The 19,351-nt window shown below is 37.3% G+C and overlaps 1 protein-coding gene and 1 long non-coding RNA gene across 2 annotated transcripts; one reads left to right on the forward strand and one right to left on the reverse strand.

Annotated features, from left to right (window-relative positions):
* Window positions 1-419: 419 nt before the first annotated feature.
* On the reverse strand, window positions 420-1,472 carry LOC123672936. Its single transcript, XR_006746390.1, has 2 exons — window positions 799-1,472; window positions 420-581 (listed from the first exon to the last, which is right to left on the reverse strand). It is a non-coding gene; the product is annotated as an uncharacterized LOC123672936 (long non-coding RNA).
* Window positions 1,473-3,891: 2,419 nt separating this feature from the next.
* LOC123673067 lies at window positions 3,892-4,537 on the forward strand. Its single transcript, XM_045607488.1, has 3 exons — window positions 3,892-4,043; window positions 4,099-4,274; window positions 4,378-4,537. Exons 1-3 carry the CDS (start codon window positions 3,990-3,992, stop codon window positions 4,466-4,468), a joined length of 321 nt encoding a protein of 106 aa, XP_045463444.1. The 5' UTR covers window positions 3,892-3,989; the 3' UTR covers window positions 4,469-4,537.
* The last annotated feature ends 14,814 nt before the right edge of the window (window positions 4,538-19,351 follow it).

Consider the following 19,351-nt stretch of genomic DNA (forward strand, 5'->3'; position numbering starts at 1 on the left):
ATAGCCAAAATGTATTCAATTTAATGTCCTCCTTCCATGAAGGTCGAGCAACTCACGATTTAGAGTTTGATAGAGATATTATCTTTCTTGAAGTACGCTGTGAACATTTAATCCTAGGTCACATGATGTCGTTTGAATGATTTTACTTAAACGGTTGTTGAAAGAATATTATAAATTTTATATCAGGTTTGAGAACACATTCCAGGTGAAGAATTTGTTGTACACGTTATGGCTCAACAGACAATTTTAAAATTTATATCAAATGTTGTTAAGGCTCTCTACAGATAATGTGTTCGTTCTCATATTCGATACAAGGTTTATTCAGCTGTTTTTATACCTTAAATGATAAGAAAAGTTTTCTATGTGTTAATCAAATGGAGTTGGTCAAATCATTAAGTCAGAAATCAGTAAAACTACCCTTCTCAATAGAGCATAGTTTATGTCATCAATTCAGTTACAAATTGCAAAAGGTCTTCATGCATTGCAATCCAAAAGCAGATACATAGGATGATGATTACCCATATCCAACGTTTCCCAATCTCCATCATTCAATGATGAATCCAGATGTAATCAATATCCTTCTGAAACATTGGGATCTCATATGTAATATCAATGCGAAAATATTTTCAGAAAAACTATACTAGCATTATCTGGACAGTATCGAAAATCATTCAAGACACATAATAAAAAAAAAATAAAGTACAATGAAATTCTACAATTACGGCCGATTCAAACAATGAAATTTTGGAGAAATAAGTCTAGTTCTAGTAGAGAATAAAAAGCGAATGAAAAACTCACTTGACAAAATCGAGAGCCAAAATATTCTTCATCCATAAGCAAAGTTGTAAAATAACCAAGTAACTCTGTCTAGTGTTTCATCTGGACAATAGATATAAAAGAGGATTAAAAGAGTTAGAAGTATTCCTAAGACCAATTGAGGACCCATCAATTAACCTGTCATATCCACTTCTATTGATGACTTGAATTTCATATTGCACCAAGAATTTTTCACTTCACAATAGCTAGTTGTCAATTTGATGTCAGACTGACAATGTTTTATTATATGAGTAAAATATCGGTGCTTTCAATAGAGTCATGTAATCAAATGGGTTCATATAAAAATATTATAAATTCAAACAAGTATTATCTCTGGCCTCAGAGATCTAAAAAAAATTATTGAAAAATAATAAATAACTGGATACACCATCAAGAAGAGAATTAAGAAGTTGACATCGAAGAATCTGATGATCTCATAATTGGTGATAGTTTCTAGCCTCAGAATATCCATGTGATTCCACCAGTTCCATATGTGTAATAGGTTTATACAAAAATTCGTTTTTCACTTCCCAAAATCACTTGTATCTAGTTTGATTTTTCATGATTAAAGAGGGAAAATGTTGAAAATTTTCGTATTCCATGTTAGAGTACAAGTCGAAACATAAAATTTGACAACTGCTATTCAAAAAAAACCCATAGAACATTCATGTGTTCAAGAAATATAGGTCATTTTTTGTGGGAATAGGAAGGTAATATTATGACAAATAGGTTTTCAATATTTCTGAGCACAGGTTCAGTCGGTATTCTCTATCACTTCATCACAATGTCTGCAATTTCCGAAATTTGAGTAGGAAATGGTCTCGAACCATTGAACACAATAACTCTTGACTAGAAAAACATAGAATTTTTAGGGTAGGTTCAGATCTCAAATTCTGTGGTTGCGTTCGTTAACGGGCATAATTCGAGTAAGGGTTCCGTAAATATTACCTTTCGAGATTTTGTTTTTCTGTTTAATCAGAAATCGCGTATTTTATCAAGATTATAGTGTTCATTCGAGTGTAAAATAACAATGTAAAATAACGTGTAAAACTTCATGTTGATCGCGAAACCAGCGCCATAGAAAATTCAAGCAGAACATCGAAAAAATTCAGTTCTTCCTCATCTTTATCGAACCATATGTAAGCTACGAAAAACGCTTTTTCGACGTTTTCAAACAATTGTTTTCACTAACTCCCCTCATATCACGAGTCGCCACTGCTATCATTTCATAACACTGTCAAAATAATCTGTCTTTATGAAGAAACGTTATCGGTCTGTGGTATATCACAGACTTACATTATGTCATTCTATTAATAAAATCTGTGTTCCCCTCGAGACTAGGAAAAAACAATTCGACACATCCAGAAAGAAGGGTGGCTTGAACGTGAAGCGACAGATAGACATTAAGACCACACTCCACGCGTTAGAGAGGGAATGAGTGTTGACAATTTTCATCCTCATATCACCAATAAAATCCGTTGAGACATCAGTGGGACACTAAAGCTCCCTCAGAAAAAACTTGAAAGCGCTGAAAGCGGTTTATTTCAGTCTCCAGAATCCAGATGGAATATTTTGATGGGTTTATAGGTATGTTTACTGGCAAAAATGTTTCGGTGGAGAAATATTTTTGGTTGAAGTAATTGAAATTAATTTGGCGAATTTCATTTCAGTAAGATGTGAACTATTACGAACTGGAAATCTCTGTTTATTAAGCTGTTTCGTTTCTTTTGGTACACTATTTGCAGGAGTTTCCTATGGGAAAATAATTATTTCAAAGATCTTTGTCAACCAGAATCATAAAGAAGTTGGACATTCTGCCAGGAACGTATCAGAAATATGATCATTCTAAAATCCCGCTCTAGTGAAGGGTGTTTTTAAGCTATAGAACTTTAAATTGCAATAAAACAACGATGGATTATTCGATTGACATGCATTTCATTTATCCGCAAGATAATCTTGTGGCATTACATTTCAAATATGATTTCTGGCATATGACCACCACGGATGGCTCGGATGTAGTCCAATCTGGACGTCCAATTTTCGATGATTTTTTCCAACATTTGTGGCCGTATATCGGCAATAACACGGCGAATGTTGTCTTCCAAATGGTCAAGGGTTTGTGGCTTATCCGCATAGGCCAATGACTTTACATAGCACCACAGAAAGTAGTCTAGCGGTGTTAAATCACAAGATCTTGGAGGCCAATTCACAGGTCCAAAACGTGAAATTAGGCGGTCACCAAACGTGTCTTTCAATAAATCGATTGTGGCACGAGCTGTGTGACATGATGCGCCGTCTTGTTGGAACCACAGCTCCTGAACATCATGGTTGTTCAATTCAGGAATGAAAAAGTTAGTAATCATGGCTCTATACCGATCACCATTGACTGTAACGTTCTGGCCATCATCGTTTTTGAAGAAGTACGGACCAATGATTCCACCAGCCCATAAAGCGCACCAAACAGTCAGTTTTTCTGGATGTAACGGTGTTTCGACATACACTTGAGGATTAGCTTCACTCCAAATGCGGCAGTTTTGTTTGTTGACGTAGCCATTCAACCAGAAGTACGTTTCATCGCTAAACAAAATAAAATGGACGTAGTGCGCGATACATATTCCGCACAGAACCATTATTTTCGAAATATAATTGCACCATTGGCAAGCTTTTTTCAGGCGTGAGTCTATTCAAGATGAATTGCCAAACCAAACTGAGAATAAATCACTCGACAGCTGTTAAATCGGTCGCCATTTCGAACAGTAATGCCAACTTAAAGTTATATACCTCGAAAAAAAACACCCGTTACATTGCAGAAATTCTTTTTGACAACACTGCCCTCTACAATCACTTAGAAATTGAGGAATATCTGGGATTTAATTTGTTAACAGTGCTTTATAAATATAGCGAACGAAGAATCTGCCTCAAATCTTGATTTGCGAAAAGAATTTCGTGTTACAAGCTTGCAAAACTTCACTCAGAAAAGCATAGAAGAGTCAGGACAGAAAACATTGAACAATGAACAACATTACAGTACACTGATCAAAATTCTGCGAATATCTACAACTATATTCTATGACTATCCGTCATAACTCCTAGTGACATTCAAGCTGTCTTCGCCCCCAAAATTTCAATGTGAAAAATAGGTTAGTGAAACCCTTTCCTTAATAAACTCCAACATGTCTAAGCATGAATTTATGGTGTGCGATCCCTCTTGTGCGAAATGCGGTTGTGTAAGTACTACTTTAGTTCAGAATCGCACTAAGAAACGATTTTGACGTTTTACAGCATACAGCACCACCTCCCTGCCCAAAACCCAAGCCTCCTTGCCCTTGCGCTTGTTCTAAAGGTGATAATAAAATGAGCCTTTTAGGTTGGCTGGTCATCGGTGTGGCTATATGGTATTTCTTTTTCGCTGGTGACGACGTAAGCTGTACTGTAAACTGTTTGCTCGACTTGATAAGGTAGGGCTGACGCCAAGAAGGATTTATATATGAATAATTGAGTATTGTTTATAAGCAATAAATTTTCACCAAATCTCGAATAAAAGAGTTTTATTTTTCTTAGGCCGTGTAGGAAAAAACCTCCAGAGGAACGTTTCTACAAAGTTCGTTTACCTACTTCGCCCCAAGTTCTTCAAATGTACCGTCATGAATGAGTCAAGATAAGTATGGATACTTTAGATTTATAGCTGGGTGATGTGTGCTTTAGTTCTCCAATAAATTTGAAACAAAACAATCAAATTTTTTTGCACATGAGTTGAAAGATTTCAATTTGAGCCAACGAAAAGTTATACTTTGAAGATTTGCTAAGCAATCTCAGATATTTGTGCTTGTGAGGGTATTTATTCACTCTTGAAATTAGGGCATTTCATTTTGGAAAAATCTCTCCACGTAAGAACCCAATAAAATTAATCATTTTAGAGAGGTTGTCATTCTTGAAATCATCCTACCTGAGGTGGGTACCCAAACTAAGCGTATCATCCTTATCAGAATTGAATGTGTCACTGCTAAGATGTGCAAGAATGTCCTAAATTTTCTCTCTATCGCTTTTATATTTTGTTTGGAGTATAAGTTTTGGAGCTTCTAATTGACAGAAGATTCGTCGTAGTTGAGGGATTTTTTGACCAATCGGTTGAGGTGTTTTTCTGTTTTTCCATGAGCCTTAAGAGCAATGAGGTGATCTCTTCAACGGTGGTAGGTTCACCTCAGGATGGAATTGGGCATTATAAACAAACCCAGGGGGTATCACTTTGTTGACACAATCTGGTGTACCTATACAGATAGTGCCCCCAACAGAAAATACATGTTTTTTTGTCAATAATCTTATTTTTAATCACAATTTCGTTCTTCGTCTCATAAATTCGACCCCTGCTCTTTCGCTGTGAAAACTCACAATTCTCACAAGGGTTGCATCCGAAAGCGAATGTCCCCCCCACTAACCAAATTAGCTGATTATTTGCCGGCTAGGAAAGTCAAAGATGCCGGAGAGCTTCATTAGATATTCTGTTTTCGCAAAGTTGCCGTTTCCGGGTCCGGAACAGAGATGTCCTGAGGATGGAGATGAAGGAAATTAGGAACTTCTATTCTACAGTGAATGAACTTCTGATTTATCATTCAAGGGAGGACACCTTCCAGGGAAAGGTGAATTGAAAATTCGTGAGTAAGATAGGAATTACACTCATTTTAGGATAGGGACGGGTTTGGAACGGATTCTGAACTAGTTTGATACTAGTTTGGTTTCATACATAAGCAGAAAAAACCTGTTGTGTTGATTGATACAAAGTTTAACAGCCAGTTGATTGTTCAGATCCCAATCAGCTAAGATTTGCCGTTGCTTATGATCGATCAGCTTGAGGTCTTGTGTTAACTCAACTTCAAAAGATCTTGAAACGAAATATAATGTGACGTCATTTGTGTAATACCTTATTGCCAAGATAGACGACAAATCAACAAATCAGGGTTTTCATCAACAATACAGGTTACATCATCAATATTCTCAGTTTTTTTAGAACGACGCACAAGGTTTCGATTCTTCAATCAGGAACTTGTCTCAACAACTCAAATTTTTACCAGTTTGACTAATGCCAGACGAGAAGTTACTTCCAATGTCCCAAAATTGCTTTAGTGTGACTGCATAATTTTCACCATTATTGTAATGAATTTTAACAATTTCACTACGTTGTTGAGGCATGTATCGTTTCATTTTTGATAATGGCTCAGTTTTTCCTTATCAAATATCAAAAGTTGACTGCTCCAAAAATGACAGCTGCGCAGATAACAGACTATTCAAATGAAAACCTCTTATTGAAAAACCTCTATATAATTAAAGGAAGTTCTGTGGTCTTCAATGCTTTTCTCGAATTTTCAATGTTTTTTATGAATATAATACTGATTCAACCACAGAGTAATAAGATAGACGGAGCATTTGTCATTTTCAGTAAGCAAATTTTGTCCCCAACATGAACTATCAAATTTGACATGAAGCGCGCGGAAATGAAAACATGTCAGTGATAGGATATTTCACTCAATTCGCGAGTTTCTCCACAAAGAACGCACTTCTTATGTCCAATGTGAATCAACTTTCATATTTACTCAAAATATATTGAAATTAATACCTAAATATATTAGAAATTCAGAAAACAAACTCTAAGCGCGCCAAATGACGTGAAACAACCGATGACACTAGGAGAGCAAAAGTTGCCAAACCTTGGATTTCAGCGGGTAGATACAGAAAACAATAAATATTCTGCTCATTAAAAATTTGACAATTAGGAAAAATATCGGATTCTAAATATTCAAATTTGTATATTTAATCGCGAATCACTCAAATAAATATATTTCATTCAATACAATATACATTCATATCGATATAGTAAAATTGTGGATTTGAAAATATATCACAATCCTTCAACGTAATCTAACCATGCTGGGAACATGTAAAAATTGCGTGTAGTCCCTCTATCTATGTTTATTACACTATGGATTCAATTGAATTATTGATTCATTGCAAACAGTTCTATTCAAAAGAAACAGCTATACAGATTCACCTCTGCATAAAATTTATAATCAGCTGAATACAGAAGCCAAAAGTCGTATTGGCTGAATCATATTTCTCTGTATTCTATATTACCTTATCATAAAGCGAAGCAAGGCATATGAAGCTCTACTTCTTTCCAAAGAGGTGCTCCTTCTCCAACTCCCAATCTTGCGTTGATTCCAAGAAAAAGCGGTGTAATAAAGAAGCAGATCCCTTCTAGACTTGCAATAAATGTAGGCAACTGATCCTTTGAAATATAGTAGGCGCTATCTAAGATTAATTCCCTTGTATTAGAATTTAACGCACAGTATAATTGCCTTCTCTTCTTTCTCTCTCGGATTTCCAGTCTTCAACACTGTGGAATGTTTTTTCAGGGCGTTATTCGACTACAGGACCGCATCTACTGAGAGTTTTTTTTTTCAATTTTCTCAGTCTATAAAGTTGACGATTCTCTACAGAAAAATTCATTTATGTTGGAGAGAGAATTCTTCATTATGATGAAATGAGAAGGAACCTCGCAAAAAACACTTCTATTTATTAAACTTATTGTATGAAAGAACCGAAAATATCAAATTTTTTCAATAGAAACATAAATTAAATCACTATCAATTATAACATAATAAAAATAATGAAAACCCTCAGGCTTTGTTTGATCTCATAATTTTCTATCCAGAATCTAAGACACGTGAGGCATCTTATAGATTTGCCGCCGAACCTATTGCGGGTTATTGTAACTGCTAGAGCAGTCTGGAAAATTGTTTTTGAACAGGAGCTGAAGATGCTGACGTTGTTAAAAAAATCCTTGGCCATTTCGGCCAACTTTGGAAAGATATTTCTGAAACTACCAAAATCTACCAATAGATTTCATAGACATGTGAGAAAACTACTAATAAAATCACACGAATGCGAATGCTTAAGTCTCTTGGCGCTCGAGGAATCCCCTTATTTAGCCTAAGCGCGTACGAGATTGCAGAAATATATGCCGTGCGACGCGTGCATATCAAGCTCAAGTAATTTCAAGTAGCTTGATATCAAATCAAACAATAAATATCTAAAATCAAGTCAAGCTCAAGGATGTAATTTTTCTCGAGCTTGATTTTCAAGTTGAGTAGTTGGTTAAAAGTCAAGCTATTTGGCTTGATGAATGCCTATATAACGTGTACCTATAAATTTCTTAAAGTACTAGCTCCTCGTGCTTTGAGGGTTCCGTTATAAACTAATACCTAATATTCACAATGCACATCCACAAACAGTTCTTTACAATTATTTAAGTAACAATAAACCCAGAAAGTCCAATCACAGACATTATGAAATTGAAAATATCAACTAAACCCCCAACTTTTACTCGTTCCTTCACCTTTAAAGCTTCAACCCAACAAACCGTGTCATTAAATGAAGAGTTTTTGTCCTATAGCAAGGAATTTTTCCATCTAGTTTCGTCAGACTGAATTTTCTCTGAGAAGCTACTCCAAAAGCTTTGTCGAGAAGATTCAATTAATGGCTGAAAATAAAAGACAGCTGTACAATTCTCATTAACGGATCTAGCAGGGACATTTCGCTGAAATTAATCAAGTTTTGCGGATTTAATTCCTGGAGCCAGTGAAGGTGTGAAAGTGTATTAAACCACCTGAAAATAAAGGACAGGTCCATGATGTAATATATCTCTGGTTTAGAATCGGAGAGAGGGAATTGGAAAAATCCCCTGTAGATTTCGAACAACAATTGAATTGGTGAAATATATGGTCGGGTTGAAGTTGTATTTTGAATGTACCTAGGTACTGACGTATCTGATTTTTGGTTTGAACGTATTGAAAAAGTCGAAATCTGCGAATATAAACAGTTTTCCGATAGGAATGGTTATAACGGCAACATTGTGTATTATTGTTGACATTTCTTATGTCATTTTTGTTCAGTAGGTTATGCCATTTAATCATAGAAAGATAAAGGGTATTTTTTTAGAGTTATAGAACTTTGAATTGCAATGAACAACGATGGATTATTCGATTGACATGAATTTTATTTATCCGCAAGATAATCTTGTGGCATTACATTTTAAATATGATTTCTGGCATATGACCGCCACGGCTGGCTCGGATGTAGTCCAATCTGGACGTCCAATTTTCGATGACTTTTTCCGACATTTGTGGCCGTATATCGGCAATAACACGGCGAATGTTGTCTTCCAAATGGTCAAGGGTTTGTGACTTATCCGCATAGACCAATGACTTTACATGGTCCCACAGAAAGTAGTCTAGCGGTGTTAAATCACAAGATCTTGGAGGCCAATTAACAGGTCCAAAACGTGAAATTAGGCGGTCACCAAACGTGTCTTTCAATAAATCGATTGTGACACGAGCTGTGTGACATGTTGCGTCGTCTTGTTGGAACCACAGCTCCTGGACATCATGGTTGTTCAATTCAGGAATGAAAAAGTTAGTAATCATTTCTCTATATCGATCACCATTGACTGTAACGTTCTGGCCATCATCGTTTTTGAAGAAGTACAGGCCAATGATTCCACCAGCCCATAAAGCGCATCAAACAGTCAGTTTTTCTGGATGTAACGGTGTTTCGACATACACTTGAGGATTAGCTTCACTCCAAATGTGGCAGTTTTGTTTGTTGACGTAGCCATTCAACCAGAAGTACGCTTCATCGCTAAACAAAATAAAATGGACGTAGTGCGCGATACGTATTCCGCACAGAACCATTATTCGGTCGCCCTCTTGAATAGTAATGCCAACTTAAAGTTATATACCTCGAAAAAAAAACCTATTACAACTTCAGCAAAGTTGTATGTATAAAGCAAAAATACTATAAGGTGTTCAACTTTGCCTCCGCCGTTTTACAATAGATAGCTGTAGCGGTAAGTGGTAGTCGAAATAAATAGATTGTAGATGTCATACAATAAGCTTAGGTATTTGTAAACATAACGCCATCGAAATATTAGTCGATTTGTGTCTGCATCATAAAGTTATTCTCGATTAAACATGTCAGCTTTCGAGCCAAATTCTCATTATTTGCGGGCGGTTTTAATTTTCAGCTTTAATATGAAGAAATCTGCGGCTGAGGCTCATCGAATGCTCTCAAATGCCTGTGGTGAGGTCGCTTTTAGTGAAAGAATGTGAGGAGAGTAGTTTCAAAGCTTCAAGAACAGTGATTTTGACGTAGAAGGCCAAGATGGTGGTGGAAGAGAGAAGGTTTTCAAAGATGCAGAATTGGAGGCATTACTTGATCAAGACTCGTGTCAAACGCAACAAGAATAGGCAGGATCATTGGGAGTGATGCAACAGGCCATTTCAAAACGCCTAAAAGTCAGAATTCTTCAGAAACGAGGAAATTGGGTGCCGTACTAGTTGAAGCCGAGATATGTTGATCGGCGTTTGTTTGCTTGTGAACACCTGGTTGCAACGCAAAGACGGAATAGATTTCTGCATCGCATTGTGACTGGAGACGAAAAATGGGTTCATTATGATAATCCCAAGCGCAAAAATCATGGGGATATCTCGGCCATGCTTCCACGTACACGGCCAAAACGAATATTCAAGGTTCCAAGGTCATGCTCAGCATTTAGTGGGTCCAGTTTGGCATAGTGTATTAGTAGTTGTTAAAACCAATCGAAACAATCACAGGCGATCGTTATCGAAAACAATTAATGCGTTTGAGCCGAACATTTAAAGACAAACTGCCGCAATACAACGAGAGATATGATAAAGAGGGTTTGCAGCATGACAAAGCACGACCCCATGTTGCAAAAGTGGTCAAGACATACTTGGAAACGTTGAGAAGGAAAAACCTACACCATATTCTCCAGACGTTGCTCCGTTGGACTATCACTCGTTTCTATCAATGGCACACGGACTGGCTGACCAGCATTTCTGGTCTTATGGAGAATCAAAAAATTGGATCAATTCGTGGATCGCTTCAAAAGATGACCAGTTTTTTCAACGCGGGATTCGTACGCTTCCCGAAAGATGAGAGAAAGTAGTGCCAGCGATGGACAATACTTCGAATCATAAATGTATGTAATTTTTTACAATAAAGCTTTGAATTTCGGAAAAAACGGCGGAAGCAAAGCTGTACGCCTATGTAAATTACTCATTTTCCAACCGAATATATTCCCGGTAATTTTCTAACTTGACAGTACAATATCTCCCTTCAATTAAAATATAAGGAACGTTCCCAAATAAATGTTTATTCACCCTTCCTACTTTTCTGGAATGATTTCCGCAAAGACTGTGGTACAATTGTTCGTAAATTTGTCTTGAGATAACTTAGGATGCTAAATAATCAATCCTTCCCCTGTTAATTTAGAAGAGGGCGAATATATTTGAATACATTAAAATGGAAAGATAGCCATCACCCTTTCGTTGTTTACAAGTTTGTATTTAGTTTGGGGGAAAGATAATTGTGAATAGGTAGAGCTGAAAGTTGGTAATTTGTGGTATTCTACTTTATTTGCTAGGTGGCATAATGAAAGAGACATTTGTTACTGGTGCACAAGATGGAATAAAAAGAAATATTCGACTGCTTTTGGGTTTCGGAGGGGTTCGATTTTCCAAAAAAAAAAAATTAATGAATAAATAAAACTCAGAGCGTTATACCACTTCATCTTATATATGGATGACACTGTATATTTCGGGTAAACTCGAATTTCAGCTAATTAGGGGTCGTCAATTCTGAAAACGCTCACCGATTTTTCGTAGATTTCACAGTTTCGAGGAAATTTGAATTCGAAATTTGGAAAAAAACAGAAAAACTTGAATTTTCATCCAAAAATCGTTATATTTCCGAAATTTTTCGTCACAAACCCCTCCAATAAAAACGATTTTTGAACATCGGGTTCTGATCTGAAACATGGTGAGGTTTCAAGGTCGTAGCTTACGTCCAGGGGAAGTTGCAGCCTCGAGAATTTCATCAATTTTTTTTTTCGAAAATTTCATCTGTTTTCCTATAATTTCTGAAATAATGTACTAATCGCCAAACTGCAAGCATTTTCGCGATCTACGTAGTCGAATCAATCAATAAAATGGTACAATAGTTCCATGAAGGAACTTTTTATTTTCTTCAATTTTCTATTGCTAGACCACTGTCTAGGTATTTTTCAGGCAGAGATACTTTCAATAGAAATATGTGTAGGAATCAACATAGCAAGAAACTATCGGAAATGTGATATAGCTATATATTCCGATGGTTAGGCTGCAATTAAAGCTCTGAGATCACATACCATCGATTCTAAGATGGTATTGGAGTGCCGAAGAAAACTTAAGGAAATGGGTAAGAATAACAGGGTCTTTTTAGTCTGGGTTCCCGGCCACTCGGAAATCAAAGGGAATGAGGAGGCCAACACACTTGCCAGAAAAGGAGCACAAACTCCTTTCATCGGCCCGGAACCTTTCTGTGGTGCAGACAAATGCACCTACAAGAAAGACTTTCAGGAAAAGGAGGTAACCGAAAGAGAAAAACTCTGGCGGAATCTTCCTGGTCTGGATCACTCCAAAAAGTTTCTTCGAAACTTTGACTCTACAAGATCCAAGAAGTATCTGGATCGTGGTAAGAATATGCTACACCTCCTCACTGGATTCCTCACAAGGCATTGCCGCCTTAGGAAACACCTCATGAGAATGGGTCTAACAGAAAATGACGAGTGCAGATTCTGTGGGGAGGAGGAAGAAACTCCGGATCACCTGGTGACGGAATGCCTCGCCATAGCTAGCCAACGCAAAACCTGCCTTGGACACGAAACATATAGAAGTGAGGAGTTAGCCTCCTTAAAGCCATCCCAGATATTGGAGTGTGTTCATCAGAACTCTGGAACTGGAAGGCGAGCTGTACATCACGTTATGGAGAGAATAGGTATGATGGGGGGCACATTAGACCATTAGGTCGCAGTGAAACGTAACCTCCTTAATCAAATCTAAATCTAATCCAGTTTGTCAAAAATTAAATCGAATGCTCGTGATAGGTCGAAAGACATGCAGGGCTGATTATTGGACTAATCTCGAGCATTTCACACCTTCCTTCATCCAAGCAGATCATAACGAACAGAAAAACATCCAGGCGAAGAAAACTGTGTAACATACGTTCAATAACTCACATCCTACCTCCGAAAGGAATCCATCAACAATTTCACCTGATCTAAAAACCCCTCCCCCCAATTTATCACACCCGAACAACCCCTTACACACCCACGAACAGGACATATCATCTATTCTCGCCTCCCCCCCACTCCTCTGCCAAAATTCGTCCTGAATATTAAAGTGCCACGTGGCGTCGAGAACAGCCTATAAAATTGGAAATTTATGCCCTTGCGTGTGCCATTTTATTTTACGATGGAAACGTTAAGGAAGAAGTTCGAGTTTGAAATTCCAAGGACGATTTCAATTATTGTCTGGATCACGTCCGTCTTCGACTCTCTTCTCTAGACGGTTATAATAATTTCGCCTGGCCATATTGGTTCGGAAATAAGATTGCAGTTTCATTCAATTTTAAGGGTTGAAAAGGGGTGAGTTTACGGTTGCAGACTGGTGTTATTAAGTTTGGCTTTATGGGGGATGATCTGTCTGGTGCTTCTGTTGTCTTTTGAATGGTGTTCCACCCAAATTTTAACTATTGTCTATCATAAATATCGAAATTATAACTTTTTCACTATTTGATTCATCTTTTTTGTATAGATATACGATTCCAATTGAGAAAATATTAAAACAAACCAAAAGAAAAATAATTATCCGAAATAGTTCAAAAAGAGTGTGAAGGTTAATGAATGGAGTAACTTAATTAACATAAAGACATACGTACGAAATTTTTGTATGTTCTAATACAATTATTCCTCATCCGTGTCTTATAGTTCCAAAAAACTAACTGAATTTAAAAACTTACAACTTGTATATTCATTTCACTTGTATGGAAGATTTTTGTAGGCAAATTTAATTCTACCCAAATTTCGAGTTCAAATTTCCTCAAAACCGGGAGTTCTACGGAGAATCGGTGAGCGATGCCGAAGAAATTGACGATCCCCGATTAACAGAATTTCGATCTCACCTGAAAAATTTTTGGTCCAAAAATTTTCGTAAAATATTTCTTAGAAAATTGAAAAAAATTAAAAGTTCCTTCATTGGACATGGACGACATGATGCCATTCCAATGTTGACGTTCTCTGCACCACTGTAATCGTTGCCGGCGATGCTCACCGTCCAAAAGACCTTATCCGGCGGTAAACCGTTCGGACAGTTACAGGATGGCCTTGTTCTCCTAACCACTTAAACCACTCGTCAACCAAAGATCGAGTTGTCGCAAATCGGTTTCTAATGGTCATAAGTCTTAGACGTCGATCTTGAACTTCATTTGTGCCCCTTCGACGTCCGATGCCTACTCTTCTTCGATTTTGGGCATTATCAAACCACGCTTGAGAACATCTTATACATTCTCAACCATAGATAACAAGCATCAAAACTTCTCATGCAACTGAAAAAAATCCGTTATAATTGTCATTTTTGCGTATAACGAGCTAAGGTTCACCCTTTTAAAGAGATTGTTATTTCCTCTCTGTTTTCCACAATCTGTTGTTCTTCGTAGTCCTTCTTGTCAACATCCAGAACACTTCCATCAAAATCTTGCAACCCCCAATGAACAATGATATGCCTTCTTGATTTGTGGATGAAGGAAAATACGATAATGATTTTTAATAACTGATGAATACTGAATGAATGAATACTTGTTTAATGAATACTTATTCAATACTCAAGATGAACACTGAATCAAATACTGAATACTGGAAGCACTCGCTGGAGGTGAGAACACGGTGCGAGTAATCATAAAGTAGAACCACAGATGAATTCCTCTTCTTCCTTTATAAGCCTTAACACCCAACCATAAAGACACTTCCGACTAATCGCCGACCTAACCTACCTCACCCCCAATTAAATACATTTCAATCTATGTCCTGCCCCCCCAAAGAAGGGTTGCCAACGTAAAACCGAACGCCGCCAAAGCCAACTTCGACCGGGATCGAGCAGGAAATTGGATTGGTGGAACGGCGTCAGCCTGATAGATTCGTTTTAACTCCGATCATTCAGGGGGTGGGTAATTATTGCGGTCGAAGTCACCGCCGTCGGAGGGTGAAATCGCCACAGTCGGGACGTCAGTGACTCCCCCGTCTTCACCCCCTCGTGCTAGACTCGTGTTTTCTGCCACGGCGTTTTGTCCGAATCTGAATCCGATTCACCTTGATTGGGAGTTAACTGCTGATCTTTGTTTGACTTCGTTCGGGGCTGTTTCGGGTTTTTATCGAAGGGGTTTTTTACACAGAGGGTGTTGGCGTGAATGGTTTTGAACGTTATTAGGTAGCTTTGCCTTTGATTGCTTGGTCGAATGTCATCGATTGAATTTGTTGGATTTTGGCGATAAAAAATTGGATTGTCAAGTATGCTTTAATTGTATAATTTTATAAAAATTGACTCATTCTATATTAGGTGTAGTTCTTCTTCTTCTTTCTTATATGAGCTGGTAGTTCATATAGGTAGGCATCTGGCTGTTAAGGTGTAGATGTCTAAAACACTGGTATGTTCACTTACTCTTAAAAAACCTTGAGATTAAATTGGCGACTTTTGGAAGGACCAGCCTTCTTGGATTTTAATGGTACTTGATCCCTTTTCACTTGATTATCGCTTCGTTTTTAATGGTGGCGCTCACGTCGTCTTTCTGTCAATCCCAACACTAAACTGCATTTGACAGAACAAAAGAAAATTTTGAATTGATGCCGTTGATTGGTTAATTTACAGTGACTGATTGTTTTATTGAGTCACTCACTGAAGAAAAGGAAAAAGTTAAGCCGAGCTAAGTCTCCAGAATTATCTCAAACAAAATGTAATCAGTGAACACACTAGTATTTTAGATATCTTAGATGTAGTAAAAAGAAATCCATTATTTTTCCAATAGATGGCTTTAGTTATCTGTATCTCGAGTTGTATAAGTCCAATAGGGTTTCACTAGATGGAGTTGGAAAGATGAGATTTCGTACTACAAAAACTCTTGTGACAGTTTTGTGATTAGTTGACTCAGTTCAGTTTGAGCGCGCGTCAAAGATTGACACTTGAAAAGAGAAAATCCCCTATATTTTACAGTTTTTCTTCGGTGAAGGCGAAAATGCAGATGGCTTATACTGAGAATAGTTTTTATGGTCCTGATACTGTAACAGCCAATTACGCGCAATTTTGGTTTCGTTGATTCCGTTCCAGTAATTTCGATATCGAAGATGCACCATGCACTGGAAGACCAATTATCAATAAAATCATGGATATTGTCGAGTACGTTCGTGATATAATCACTGCCCAAGAGCTAAAGATTGCACAAAAAAACCGTTTGGAATCATTTGCATAAGGTTGGTCTCAAAAAAGCTCGATGTATGGGTACCTCATGGACCGAATTTTCATCTGCGAATCGCTGCTGAATCGAAACGAAATCGATCCATTTTTGAATAGGTTGGTGACTGATGACGAAAAGTGGATCACTCACGACTACGTCAAGCGAAAACGGTCAAGGTCAAAATGCGTTGAGCCGGCGAAAACGGTGGCCAAGCTAGGATTGACGCCCAGGAAGGTTTTGCTGTGTGTTTGGTGGGATTGGCAGGGAATTATCTACTATGAGCTATGAGATGACTGCTTCAGAAGTAACAGCTGCCCAGATAACGGGTTATTGAAAATGAAACTTCCTATTGGAAAACCCTATAGTTCAATAACAATACTACACACAAATTAGTAGATAATAAAAAACTTAATTTTAATCATATGAAATATCAATCTTCATCAAATCACCCCCAAAATAACATTAATCTAAGGGTGTGGCTGCAATCTAAGAACACGACGTAGACCAAGAAACGCCAGCCCTAATTATTTCGTCGACAGAAGGCCACAATGAATTAACCATCACTTCCCGAGTTACTTACCGCACGTTCCTCCACCTCCCCCAAATCCCCCATGTTTTTCCCTTGGAGGAGGCATCGGCCAACACCAGCCGGCAAAGAAATATGGTAATAAGAAAAGGCGACGAAATGTCCGCAATTATAACCGACGCCAGGAATTTCCACTTTCCTCCAACCATGGTGGATTTTCCGTCCGTCGGCAGAGGATAGGAATACTTTTCATTTACATAATGAGATAAGAAGGGGGCGGCCAGAGACGGAATAATTTATTCAGGACATTAAGGTATTAACGTGTAGAGGGGGCGGCGATGGCAGATCCTCGGAAACTAATTAGTTAGCGATAGCTGTTACGGTTATTCTTGCTGTATTTCGGAGCTATGTAGTATTGCTGTTCGAAGATACGGACGTGGAGCTGTTTATATTGGAGATTTGGGTTTCGAGTAGATAAATATTGTAGTGTGTGGTACTCTTTAGGGGTGTACATTACCTTTCTCACTAGGTTTTTGAGTGCAGGTCCTTTTTTATTATTGGCGGAAATAGCTTGATCGATTCTTTCAATTTTTGGAAGAAACTTAAGTACTTATGGCAGTTTAGAATAAACTCTCTGATTTTTTCCACAAAAAAAATTAGACTTCTTAGTGTATATGAATACACAGGGCCGGCATTAGAGGTGGAAAGTAAAGCGACCCTTTCAGGTGCCTTTATTTGATGGGCGGCAATTCGGCCCAGTTTGCTGGCAATTTTTACATGTCCCAAACATGGTTAGATTACGTTGTCGGATTGTTATATATTTTCAAATCTACAATTTTACTATGTCATTATGAATTTATATTATATTGAATGCAATATATTTATTTCAGAGATTCCCGATTAAATACGCAAATTTGAATATTTGGAATCCGATATTTTCCCTAAGTGTCGAATGTATAATAAGCAGAATATTTATTATTTTCTGTATCTACCTGCTGAAATCCAAGGATTGGCAACTTATGCTCTCCTAGTGTCATACGTTGTTTGGCGCGCTTGAAGTTTGTTTTCTAAATTTCTGATATATTTAGGGATTAATTTCAATATATTTAGAGTTAAAATAAAACGTTAATTCACTATGGAAGATATGAAGTGCGTTCTTTGTGGAGAAACTCGCGAATTGAGAGAAATATCGTATCACTGATATATTTTCATTTCCGCGCGCTTCATGTCAAATTTGATAGTTCATGTTGGGGACAAAATTTGCATACTGGAAATGACTTATGCTCCCTCTATCTATGTTTATTACACTGAGGCTCACATCAAATTAAGTTGTCGTGTTTGAATGGAAAGATGAACATTTTATCGAGTAGTGCCACCTACAGAAATAATAAACTGCCGAAGATACCTAGTTAGAATGGCTAGTACTTTGTCGAACTAAATCTTATCAGTGACCATAGCAGTATTATTGGACATTTTAATCATGACATATTCCAGATATGACATTTTCCTAAATGCAAAATGTTCGTCGGTAACCAAGTTTGTCTCACTCTTCCCTGGAATTAATATGCCAGTGTGTCAGCTTATAGCCTCAAATTTATTCGATTTCTAGTCTACATCATGAACTCAGGATCTGAGAATGTTATTATTTATTGTCGATATATTCTGTTACAACTTTCCTTATCAAATAGTAATTTCTACTTTTTCCAGTTCCATTTGATAATAACAAATCATAATTTTTCACACATCGCACAATATTTTTTGTCATGTAAAGGGTGATTCAACTAGTGCTTCAAGATTAAAAAATCTCATGTAAGATTTTTCATTTTTTTTGCGAGAGACCAAGTAATTTCAATTATGTTTTTAAATTAGATCGTTATTTCATAACTTGTTCCACGTTTGAGCTAGTGTTGCCTTTTTATTTCACTTTAAAATCACTCAAAAACCTTTCATATTCAATTTCTCCCAAAATTTTCATAGCCAATAAAACGATCCGAACGAACCTAACCTCACCTAACCTAACTCCACAAACATCAATGAATAATCCTTTAACAAGTGAATACACGTACCTTTTTGGCCTTAATCAAACCTCTGCATTTACCCTCCCCTAACATTCAATGAAAAGAGAGCAGATCTGAAGCCATAATTCCATTGTTTCCCTTACATAATGCAGGGAGCGGCTCCTTTAACAACTGTTCCAGGAATGATTGAAGTGGTCATTAGAGCCAGGGAATGGGGTAATGCAATCTCTAAGCACGTCAAGAAGGCGTTTATTAGTAGGTTTGGTTTCCTAACGTACGACTGTCGAGACGATTGGATGGAGGGATCCAGGGTTGTAGTTTCTGAAACAATCTAATAGCAATTTGCGGCACTCGTCACCCCAGAACTGCTGAACAATGCGCTGGATGTGCTTTCTCCGGGTTTCTGGAAGCGTTGTTCGGATTTTCTGTACCACATGGATTTTTTAGATTAAATTAATTAAACAAAAATGAGAAAAGAGCTGATGTGAGGTCATGAGCTTTTAAGAACTCTTTCATTCACCATTAGTTGCACCCTTAGATATCATCTTATTGTATGTATGTGGTCTCCAAGGGTACAGAATGCCAGTATACAGAA

This window comes from Harmonia axyridis, chromosome 2 (genome assembly GCF_914767665.1).
Source record: "Harmonia axyridis chromosome 2, icHarAxyr1.1, whole genome shotgun sequence".
Taxonomy (NCBI): Eukaryota; Metazoa; Arthropoda; class Insecta; order Coleoptera; family Coccinellidae; genus Harmonia; species Harmonia axyridis.

Coding starts and splice junctions, on each gene's coding strand:
- LOC123673067 (XM_045607488.1), top strand. CDS start 3,990: ATGTCTAAGCATGAATTTATGGTGTGCGATCCCTCTTGTGCGAAATGC. Junction 4,044..4,098: donor CTTGTGCGAAATGCGGTTGT/GTAAGTACTACT, acceptor GACGTTTTACAG/CATACAGCACCACCTCCCTG. Junction 4,275..4,377: donor TGTTTGCTCGACTTGATAAG/GTAGGGCTGACG, acceptor TATTTTTCTTAG/GCCGTGTAGGAAAAAACCTC.